Consider the following 12,769-nt stretch of genomic DNA (forward strand, 5'->3'; position numbering starts at 1 on the left):
TGAGATGGATGAAGAATTACTTAAGGGGAGAGAAATAAGGACGATAGTTAAAGATATGAAGTCCAAGTGGAGAACAGTAGACAGCGGAGTGCCACAGGGTCAGTATTGGCACCAATACTTTTTCTCGTATATATAAATGACATGCCAGAGGAGTGAACAGCTACATAAATCTGTTTGCGGACGATGCGAAACTGTGCAGAGTCATTAAACAAAAGAGGATTGTGAAATACTACAGGAAGACTTAAACAAGATCTGGAAATGGAGCAAAAATGGGAGATGGAATTCAATGTGGACAAAAGCCATGTCATGGAAATGGGAAAAGTGAAAGACGACCAGTGGGAATCTATAAGATGGGAGATGGAGTAGAACTAGAAAAAGTAAAAAGGAAAAGGACTTGGGAGTGACAATGGAAGAAAATAATCAACCAGTAAGCCATATTGATAGAATTTTCAGAGAGACGATAATTTGCTAAGGAATATTGGAGTAGCATTTCACTATATGGACAAGGAAATGATGAAGAAATTGATAAGTACTAAAATAAGACCTAGATTGGAATATGCAGGAGTTGTGTGGACTCCCATAAAAGAAACACATAAGAAAATTAGAGAGACTACAAAAATGGCTACAAGAATGGTTCCAGAATTTAAAGGGATGGCATATGAGGAGAGACTAAAGGCAATGGATCTACCAACCTTGGAGCAGAGAAGAGAGAGAGGGGATCTGATACAAGTTTATAAATTGATTAACGGAATGGATGAAGTGGATAATGAGAAACTGATCCTGAGAGAAGAATATGACTTTAGAAGCACAAGATCGCATAGTAAGAAACTAAGGAAGGGACGATGTCTGAGAGATGTTAAAAAATTTAGTTTCCCACAAAGATGTGTTGAGACTTGGAACAGTTTGAGTGAGGAAGTGGTGTCAGCAAAGAGTGTACATAGTTTTAAAGAAAAATTGGATAAGTGTAGATATGGAGACGGGACCCCACGAGCATAAAGCCCAGGCCCTGTAAAACTACAACTAGGTAAATATAACTAGGTAAATACACACACACACACACACACACACACAACAAAAAAAAGGTAGCAGAGGATATGGTAAGAAGTGTTCAGGGAGAAGGTGAAGAATGGGTGAGTGAAATTGAAGAAGTACACAGACTAGGAGAATATACAGAGGGAGGAAGAAGACCACTGAAAGTCAAGTTCAGAGCACAGACTACAGCATCAGAGGTGATACAACATGCATGGAGACTGGACAAGACGGAACAATACAAGAAAATTTGGATAAAGCTTATTTGCAGATGACACAAAGTTACTGACATGAGTGGAAAATGACATGGATTGTGAAGTGCTACAGAAAGACTTGAATAAGATACACAAGTGGAGCAAGAAATGGGAAATGGAATTCAATGCAAAAAAAAGTGCAAAGTGATGGAACTAGGGAAAAGCGATAGAAGACAGAAGAGATCTTACACTATGGGAGGAGTAGAAATTCAGAAAACAAAAGAGGAGAAAGACCTTGGTATTACAATACATGACAATTTATCACGGCAAAAACACATCAACAACGTAGTTGAAACATATGAGTTACTAAGAAATATTAAATAGGCATTTACCAATGTAGATGAAGAGATGATGAAAAAACTAATAGAGTACATGATTTGACCTAAACTAGAATATGCTGACTTACATGGTCTACAAGAGTAAGAAAGATATAAGGAAGATAGAAAGGATTCAAAGAGCTGCAACAAAATGGTTCCAAGTTTGAGAGACCTAACGTGTGAGGACAGACTAAAGATATTAAAACTTCCAACATTGCAAGGAGGAGGAAAGAGGAGACCTAATTGCTACATACAGGGCATGGAAGTGGATGGACACAGTTGACAAAGAAGATGTTGGTGTGGGACTCAAGAAATACATGCAAGACAACATGAAATTGAAAAGAAAGTGTAGAAGAGACTTTAAGAAATATAGTTTTCCAAACAGAAGCATTGAAATATGGAATAATTTGGGTGAAACAGTTGTTCAAGCAAGAAATATCATGACTTTAAAGCTAAACTGGATGACTATAGGTATGGAGACAAGGGGACAGCACAAGCATAGCTCTTTTCTTGTAATACACAACTAGATAAATACACATATATACATTCTAAAAAGGGAACTGTCAATAACATCCTGTGTAAAAACATTAGAATTATAAAACTATTTTCATTACAAGCAAATACACCCAAAATGCCCCCTAAAGATGTTAAACTAAGAATGTGAGTGAATTTAAATGAGATGATTGTCAGACTGAGTGGCTGGTGGATGAGCAGGCGGGACAAAAGGTCTGAAACTATGGAGAAGATATAGGAGAACACCTCAGTGCAGAAGTCACAAAGAGAACATTGTCACTGAACTTATTAGGTACAGGATGTGGCTGTAAACTCTTCTTCCTGTGACTTAGACAAGTTTTGCGGGAGGAGGAGAGGAACTAACTGAAGAAGACACAGGAGGAGACCTTAGTGAAACACCTCACCCATGAACTTATTAATACCAGGCTGGGCAGTAAATTCTCCTTCATCTTTCTAACTGAGACTGAGGAAAGGTTATGTAGCAGGTGGAGGAGGAGGAAGAGGAGCAGGAGGACAAGGAGGAGGAGGATGTTACTTCTTTCTCCTCTCATCAAATAACTTGAAATATGGCAGAGAGACGGATGAAGGGTTATGCAGTAGAAGGGGAGAAGAAGGAGGACAAGAAGGATGATAGGAGAATAATGTGTCTTCTTTCTTCTCACATCAAATAACTTAGAAAATGAAGTTAGAACACATGGCAGATGAAGTAAGTCCATCCCTCATGAAAACACAGGGAAATTTCCAAAAATAGGGAAGCCAACATTTAACTAAGATTTACCTAATATTTATACCATGTGGGCTTTTCATGGGAATTTATGGGCTAAAGGAAATACTTTTGAAGTGAGGAAGAATACATGGACCGTGGACAGGATTCGAAGAGGCTTGGAGATGGAAAAGTATGCATGGTTCCACTGTACCACGGCGTTATGTGTGTAACCTAAAAGAGTCTGCTATGTCACATACTACAAGACAAGAACAACAGTACAGCCAATACTAGACAAGGAGAGAAATGGTTTATATCAAGTTGTGGCTGTATTCTTCAAACATTTAGCTTTTCATTATCATCATCATTTCAAACAGTATTGGAGTTTTTATGGATGGTTTTCATGATTAGAGAGAGAGAGAAAGAGAGAAAGGGGGGAGGGGGGCATGAAAAAATTAATTCATAAAAGTGTGGGTGATATGCTGGAAAGGAAGAGCAGCAGGTGAAGGAAGATGAAACATTAAAAGAAAAATGGTCTTAGAGAATAAAGAAAAGAGAGAAACAAAAAAGAAACACTGATTGAAAGAAATTGATATATGGAAGAGATGGAAGAGAAGAGGAAGGAGCAGCAGAAGGTGGAGTGAGAAGAGAAAGAAAATGGTCATGTTTTTTGGGGAGAATAAAAATAAAGAGAAATAAAAAAGAGATTCATATATGAAGGAGATGGATGAAGAAAAGGGTTATAAGGAAATAATGAGAGAAAACAAAGCGAAAAAAATAAATTAACTGAAGAAAAACTATAAGGAGGAGGAGGAGGAGGAGGAGGCAGTCATTCTATGTGTTCATAACTCTACATTTTGAATAAGAGAAACACTAATGAAAATCTTAACTAATCACCTTGGTGGCCTTCAAAAACAAACCTTATGTGGGAAGAAAGTGCTTGAGAACTGTGGTCTTTAGTCCTTCAAAATAACTTCTAACTATGTACCGAGCTAACAACCCCACACAGGGCTGAGACACACACATGCACACACACACACACACACACACACACACACACACACACACACACACACACACACACACACACACACACACACACACACACAACAAAAACACAAAGTTTTAATGTAGTGTTCAGAGCATCAAATAGGTACAGGATGTATTTCAAAGGGTTGTGGCCTTGCTTTCCCGGTATGTGGTGTATGGTGTGGTTTCAGTTCTACCTGAAGATTGGTCAATACGAGCTCTGAGCTCTTTCCGTACAGGAAAGGCTGACTGGGTGACCAGCTAGTGAATGACACACACACACACACACACACACACACACACACACACACACACACACACACACACACACACACACACACACACATTACACAGGTGTAGTGGTTTAGCAGTGACTCACACTCGAGAGGGCCGGGATTCGAGTCCCAGCGGCGAGGCAAATGGGCAAGCCTTTTAATGTGTAGTGTTCACCTAGCAGTAAATAGGTGAGGGATGTAACTGAGGGGTTGTGGCCTCGCTTTGTGTGGAGTGTGTGTGTGGTCTCAGTCCTAAAAAGATGTCTATGAGCTCTGAGCTGTGTAATGGGAAGACTGGCTGGGTGACCAGCAGGCAACCGTGGTGGTGAATCACACACACACACACACACACACACACACACACACACACACACACACACACACACACACACACACACACACACACACACACACACACACACACACACCGCTTCCTGATAGCCAGCCTTCCTTAGTTACACAGGAAAGCATATTTTAAGGAAAAGTTGGATAAAAGCAGTTATGAAGATGGAACAGTACAAGCTTAGTTCCTCTCCCATATGTTACATCTAGGTAAATACTAAATACACATACACACATCATTTACCCTCGTAATACCGTCGGTCCCTGGAGGGAAAGGACAACCTTGTAGGCCACACTACTGCATTTTGGGAGCTGAGGCCACACCACAGCTGACCACTTGAAAGGAATAACAAAAAGAAGAAAAAAAAAGATTTAATTTTGTTGATTCTAAATGTATGTACATATGTAAGAATAAGTAATGTGTATATATGTGTATGGAGGAATGAGTGAGTGTATACTAGCATTTATGCATCAAAGTCATACAGTTTTTTTCTTTCCTCCTTGTTATATTTCATGTATTTGTCATGCTTCATTATTTTATTCACTTATAGTATAGCTCCTTGTGGTATGTATATACGTAAATATATTAATTACTGAAATATTCTCTCATTCATACCATGGGGCTTTTCACGGGAATTAATGGGCTAAAGGGGATACTTTTTGGGGTACCTCCTATCTGAAGACCTACCCGCTAGGAAACCGTTGCCCCGAATGAGGAAGCCCAACCTCTCTCCACATTGAATGATTGAAGCAAAACCAAAGAATGTTTTCCATTTCTAATTTGTGTATGAGTCATGTACATTTGATAAGTCTAGTCTAATAATAAAGTTTTTTTTTTTATGATTCTGTTAATTTGTGTCTACCTGATACCCTTCCCTCAACAATGCCTATAAAAGAATGTTTGCAAATATGAATATGTTGAAGACGAGGAGAGAGAGAGAAAGAGAGAGATTATCTTATTTTTTATCTCCTCCTCATTCCTCCTCCTCATGAGTTGCTGTGAGAAAGTTAAAGAAAGGCGTGATGAAGAACATGTGGCTGGCGTGGCGGGGTTGGTCAGGCGTGGCCCCTGCCCTCGCTGCTGACCTTGACCTACAACAGTTACTGAGCATCTCACGGGAAAATTACAGAGACAGAGAGCAATGTGTGAATTAACTATTTACTGCAATAGTTAGAATATGCTATCATTCAATTGATATATTCATATTTTGATCAAGTCTGAACTATTTAGTCTGAGAGATATCTGTCTGGTGTGTGTGTGTGAAAAAAAAAAAAAAAAAAAAAATATATATATATATATATATATATATATATATATATATATATATATATATATATATATATATATATATATATATATATATATATATATATATATATATATATATATATATATATATATATATATATATATATATATATATATATATATATATATATATATATATATATATATATATATATATATATATATATATATACACACACAAAAAAAAAAGAGTTATAAGAGAGTTATAGGAGAGAGAGTCAGAAAGTGGTATGTGGAAAGAAGGAATACGGAGAAACCCCTAGAGGGAACAGTGGGTGGACTGTAATGTATACTAATATAGATGGGATACTGTCAAGTAGATTGGAATTGCAAGACTATATGATAGTGGAGAAGCCTGATATAGTGTGTTTGACTGAGACAAAATTGCATGAAAAAACAAAGATAAATTTGGATAATAAATATAATATATGGAGAAAGGATAGAGAGAGTAAAGGTGGAGGAGGAGTTATGATTATGACGAAGAAATAAATAAATGTGGATAAGGTTTGGTATGGGAAGAACAATGCAGAAGTGATAAGCATAAGGATAAAAAGTGATGGAAAAGAATTAATAATCATGGTGACCTATGTACCTCCTAAAACAAATTCTTGGACATTAAGGAATACGACAATATGATCAAGGATACTTTACAGAGTTTGGAAAGTGTATTATCTGGAAAAAGAAAGGTGATACTAGTAGGAGATTTTAATTGTAAGGAGGTGGATTGGGAAAATCTAGTAAGTGGTGTTGGAGAGGAAGCATGGGAGAGAGATTTCTTAATCTAATGATGGAAAATATGATGGAACAGAGGGTGAAGGAAAATACTAGATATAGAGGAGATGATGAACCGGCTAGACTGGATTTGGTGTTAACAAGAGAAGTGTACCTATGTGGAGATATACAATACAAGTGTCCTTTGGGAAAGAGTGATCATGTGGTTATGGAAATGCAGATAGCAACAACACAGCGAAGGAAGGACGAGACATACAGGAGTGGTAGATTGAATTATAGAAAGATGGACACAGAAAGTTTGAAAAATTATTTCAGAAAATTAGATTGGGAGGAGATGTTACAAATCAGAGAAGTGCAAAAGAAATATGAGATTTTTATGAAATATTATAAAGAAGGAGTTATGAAATTTGTACCAAAGTATAAACCGAGAGAGGAAGGAAGAAAGGATTGGTTTAATGCAACTTGTGTTAAGGCTAAGGAAAAGAGAGATGTGGCTTGGAAAAGATGGAAAAGAGCAGGAATATACTAAATAAGGAGAATTATAGAGTGGCGAGAAATGAGTATGTGAGGGTAAGGAGGAGGAAGAAAGAAAATTTGAAAAGATATTGTAGACAAGAGTAAGGAACATCCAAAATTGTTTTACAGGTTCATAAATGGTAAACTTAAAAGAGAGAGTCCATTGAAAGATTAAAAGGAGAGCAAGGGATAGTAGATGACCCTAAGAATATAGCGGAATTGCTAAATAATAGGTTTCAACAAGTATTTACTAAAGAAACAATGTTTGTAAAGCCTCAGAATGTACAAGGAAATGTGCACATGGATGACATTAAGATACCTAAAAGGAGTTATATAAAATGTTGGAGGAACTTAAAGATGATAAAGCGATGGGACCAGATGAAGTTTCAGGAAAATTATTGAAGGAGTGTAGAGAAGAATTGATTGATCCATTATATGATATTATAAGGTGTTCATTAGAAACAGGGAAGTACCAGTAGAGTGGAAGAGAGCTGAAGTGGTGCCCATTTATAAGGGAGGCAGTAAGGAAGAGCCTCTTAACTATAGACCTGTGTCTCTAACAAGTGTGGTCGGTAAGATTTGTGAGAGGGTGATAAAGAAATATTGGATACGGTTCCTGGAGGATCATAAGTTATTATCGGATCATCAATTTGGCTTTAGGAAAGGGAGGTCATGTGTAACAAATCTACTGAGCTTTTATTCAAGAGTGGTTGACAAAATACAAGAGAGAGAGGATGGATGGACTGTGTATATTTGGATTTAAAGAAAGCTTTTGACAAGGTACCTCACATGAGACTGTTATGGAAATTAGAGATTTATGGAGGACTGAAAGGAAAAGTGTTAAAGTGGATGGAAAACTACTTGAGATGGAGGGAGATGAGAACGGTAATAAGGGATGCAAAGTCGGACTGGTTGGTGGTGGAGAGTGGAGTCCCACAAGGCTCAGTGCTGGCACCAATACTTTTCCTTGTATATATTAATGACATGCCAGAGGGAGTAAACAGTTATATTAATTTGTTTGCGGATGATGCGAAGTTGTGTAGGTGTGTGAAGAGTGAAGAAGATTGTGAAATTTTACAGGCAGATCTGGATAAGATTTGGGAGTGGAGCAAGAGGTGGCAAATGGAATTTAATCTGAGCAAAAGTCATGTGATGGAGATGGGAAGAGTGGAAGACGGCCAAGAGGGTCATATAAGATGGGTGAAGAAGTAGTGTTGAAAAAGGTGGAAAAGGAAAAGGATTTGGGAGTGATAATACAAGACCATGGGCAGTTTGAGGCTCATATTGATAAGATGTTTGGAGAAACATATAATTTGATAAAAATATTGGATTAGCCTTCCATTATATGGATAAAGATATGATGAAGAAATTAATTAGTACGGTAATTAGACCAAGATTGGAATATGCTGGAGTGGTTTGGTCCCCTTATAAAAAGAAGCATATAAGGAAGTTGGAGAGATTGCAGAGAATGGCAACAAAAATGGTTCCGGAATTGGCAGAAATGACCTATGAGGAGAGATTAAAAGAAATGAATTTGCTTACCTTGGAACAAAGAAGAGAAAGAGGAGATTTAATACAGGTTTATAAACTGTTGAACGGACTGGATGAAGTGGATAATGAGCAAATGATGTTGAGAGAGAAAAACTTAAATAGAACTACAAGATCGCACAGTAAAAAGATAGCCAAGGGAATATGCTTGAAGGATGTGAAGAAATATAGTTTCCCACAAAGATGTGTGGAGGTGTGGAATGGTTTGAGTGAGGAGGTGGTGTCAGCGAGGAGTGTGCATAGTTTTAAAGGAAAGTTGGATGTGTGTAGATATGGAGACGGGGCCACACGAGTATGATACCCAGGCCCTGTAAAATTACAACTAGGTGAATACAACTAGGTGAATACACACACACACACACACACACATATATATATATATATATATATATATATATATATATATATATATATATATATATATATATATATATATATATATATATATATATATATATATATATTATGCCCTAGGTTATATTCTGTTCTCTTTTTCTTCCTCTTCCATTTCTTCAAATTAATTTATTTTCACGTCCTGCTGCTTTCTTTCTTTCAGCATAATTCCTTCGTTTTCTTTATTCATATCTCTCAATAATAAAACGTGTCTTCCTTCATTCTTCTCTATTATCCCCGATCTCTTCTTTCTCCTTCTTTTCTGTGGGTATATTTTATCCTTTTCCCCTTTCCTTCCTTGTTTTGGTTTTGTTTCTTTTTCCCTACTGAACTGAATCCATTTACTTTTTTCTTTTCCTCCTCCCAGTTCTTCTGTTCAGTGTAGGCAAAGGTAAGAGAGAAGAAAGATTACTCGGGACTTTCACTGTACAGCAAGGAATGATTGAAGGTCAACTCAGGTTACGGTTAATAAGTATTTTGGAGAGAGAGAGAGAGAGAGAGAGAGAGAGAGAGAGAGAGTCACTATCATACATCATTGCTAAGAACGCTGATCTACCAACCTTGTTTATTTGTGTCCATTGGTCTATCAATCAATCATTCTATTTATCTATCTATCTATCTATCTATCTACCAGTGATTCTATCTGTCTATCTATCCATCTATATAAGTCTGAATATATATATATATATATATATATATATATATATATATATATATATATATATATATATATATATATATATATATATATATATATATATATATATATATATATATATATATATATATATATATATATGTGTGTGTGTGTGTGTGTGTGTGTGTGTGTGTGTGTGTGCGTATTTTATTCCAAACAGGTTCTCAAATATTATTATCTTCATCCGTCTCTCATTTTTTTTTTTTCGTGTCCCCAAACATTTTTTTTCCCCACAACATCCGTTTTCTCTCCCAGCATAAAACTTTATCAAAGTTTTCCGCTTACGTATTTTGTGACAAAGTCTCTCTCTCTCTCTCTCTCTCTCTCTCTCTCTCTCTCTCTCTCTCTCTCTATATATATATATATATATATATATATATATATATATATATATATATATATATATATATATTATTATTATTATTATTATTATTATTATTATTATTATTATTATTATTATTATTATTATTATTATTATTATTATTATTATTATTATTATTATTATTATTATTATTATCATTATTACTACTACTACTACTACTACTGCTGCTGCTGCTGCTGCTGCTGTTACTACTACTACTACTACTACTACTACTATCATTATTATTATTTTTATTATTATTATTATTATTATTATTATTATTATTATTATTATTATTATTATTATTATCATTATTATTATTATTGTTATTATTACTATTATTATTATTGTTATTATTGTTATCATTATTATTTTTTTTATTATTATTATTTATTATTATTATCATTATTATTATTATTATTATTATTATTAGTAGTAGTAGTAGTAGTAGTAGTAGTAGTAGTAGTATCATTATTATTATAGTTATTATTATTATTGTTGTTATCATTATTATTATTATTATTATTATTATTATTATTATTATTATTATTATTATTATTATCATTATTATTTTTGTTTTTATTATTATTATTAATGTTGTTATTTTATTATTACTACTACTATTATTACTACTACAACAACAACAACTACTACTACTACTACTACTACTGCTGCTACTATTATTATTATTATTATTATTATTATTATTATTGTTATTACTATTAAAGTTTTCACTGTTATTATTGTTATTGTTATTGTTATTATTATTATTATTATTATTATTATTATTATTATTATTATTATTATTATCATTATTATTATTATTATTATTATCATCATCATTACCATTATCATTGTTATTATCATCATCGTCATTATTTATATAATCATCATCACCATCAATCCTTGCATTACTGTCACCATGAAATGTTACTGTCTTAATTATTACTACTTTGGTGTAGCTGTTACTCTATTAATGTGTTGCTGCACCCTCTCCCCCACTTGCACAGCCTCCACAGCCAGCCATCCACAAGCAATACTCTAAGCAGCCCATCGCACGGGACAAAATACTTAACACCTCTCGTTAATACACAACCCACCATTACAACACGCACTAGGGCCTAGGCGGCGGAACATAACGCCTCGCCAAACAAGCAACACGGGAGCTACGGCTGAAGGCAGTGAGTGCTCTTCCGGGTTCCTGCAGGCTCATATCATCTCAGACACGCACGTTAGCACTGCCTTTGGATCTAGCCTGCTGCTATAAACCCGTCACAAATACTTATGTCTTCTTCTCCAGTGCATCTTGGGTCACTCGCCCACGTACTCATCACCTATACATTTTTTTTTTTTCACGCAGCTATATAACTTCATCTCTTCTCAAATGGCCGAATTATTGCGATATCTTTGCTTTCGCTGACACCTCAATCACCTTCAACATACTTGGGACCTGGTCATTTCTCATCCTGTCCGCTCTCGTCAGTCGTACTCCCGCACATCCATCTCAACATCCTCATTTCTGCGATATATGCAGCTTTTTTCTTGCACCTTCTTCAGTGCCCATGTCTCCGCTCCACACAATACTGCCTTTGCACACCTCTTATTTTAGGACTCTAGTACTGATTTTCTTGTCACATAGCGGTCCACGCTGCATGGATCCTGTGGGCAATCTCTTTCTAGGCCTCCGTTTACCGCTGCGCAGGAACCAAGGTGTTTGAAGGTCTCCACTTTCGGCAGCTTGTGACCCTGTATGAGCAGGTCATCTTCCTGCTGGGTCACAATGACCTCCAGGTACTCCGTTTTCTGTCTGCTTACCCTCTGTAGCCTCATTATTCGTTATGTGCAAGCTATCTCAGAAATATCAAGTATTTCTCAGTCCGTAGAAAAGCTTTCTTTCAGTGGACCCAGCCTGCAAGTACTTGACCAAATCAATGATATTCACCTTGTAATGTATCAAAGTTAAACAGAAACAACATATCAAATCTCTCTCTCTCTCTCTCTCTCTCTCTCTCTCTCTCTCTATGGGTGTGATGTATTCCCAGTCACTCCTTCCTGCTATGTGGGGAAGGGGGGGAGGTTACAAGGGGCCAGACAAGGGCCAGCACAGTGCCATGGCGTGCCAGGCTCGCTGCGATGCCACCATCAGGGGCCGCAGCGCTCACCTACGGCACCTCACTGGCGTGCAAACAAAAAAAGAAGGTTTCCCAGGGTTTTGCAGATTCTCCCGCCCTAGTAATCTGTTGATTACGCTTTGTCACAGTGCCATGTTGCCACGGGAATAAGTGGCAAATGGTGTAGTAGAAACGTGGCAATAGTGTACGATATGCCAAGCGAGACGAGACAGCCGTATGGCAACATGAGCACCTGCCGCCCTGCCACCGCTCCCTGGGCGGCAGGGCTTACTGGAACACTACCTCCATATGCCAATGATGCCATGACGGGAGTGAGGACCATTAAATGAGCTGAGCAGAGCCATAGCAAGGTGCAGGAAAGAAAGGGAGTGGAGGGTGCGGCGCGGCAGCGTGGTGGCGCGGGGCTGCCGCAGTCCCTCCGCCGCAGCGAGGTTCAGTAGGGTGAGCGCCGCCGAACAGAGGAGAGGTCTTTAGAATGCGTTATGTCGGCCCACGCCGCTAATTCGCGGCTGGCCAATAGCTTTTCCGTGTTAAGTCTCACTACTAGCCGGTCTCCGCCTATAGAGACCGGCGGTGTAGCGGAGACAAGTGCCTACAGTGCCAGGCGAGGAGATGGGGT

The 12,769-nt window shown here is 37.0% G+C and overlaps 1 protein-coding gene across 1 annotated transcript in view; it reads left to right on the forward strand.

Moving 5' to 3' along the window:
- The first annotated feature begins 12,222 nt into the window (after positions 1–12,222).
- LOC123501352 (mitogen-activated protein kinase kinase kinase 1-like) overlaps positions 12,223–12,769 on the forward strand; it is a 41,900-nt gene continuing 41,353 nt past the window's right edge. Inside the window, 1 exon segment of the mRNA XM_045250139.1 lies at positions 12,223–12,769. This exon segment is cut by the window's right edge and continues 376 nt beyond it. Coding sequence (XP_045106074.1) covers positions 12,633–12,769 — 137 coding nt within the window. The 5' untranslated portion in view covers positions 12,223–12,632.

This window comes from Portunus trituberculatus, chromosome 9 (assembly GCF_017591435.1).
Source record: "Portunus trituberculatus isolate SZX2019 chromosome 9, ASM1759143v1, whole genome shotgun sequence".
Classification (NCBI taxonomy): Eukaryota; Metazoa; Arthropoda; class Malacostraca; order Decapoda; family Portunidae; genus Portunus; species Portunus trituberculatus.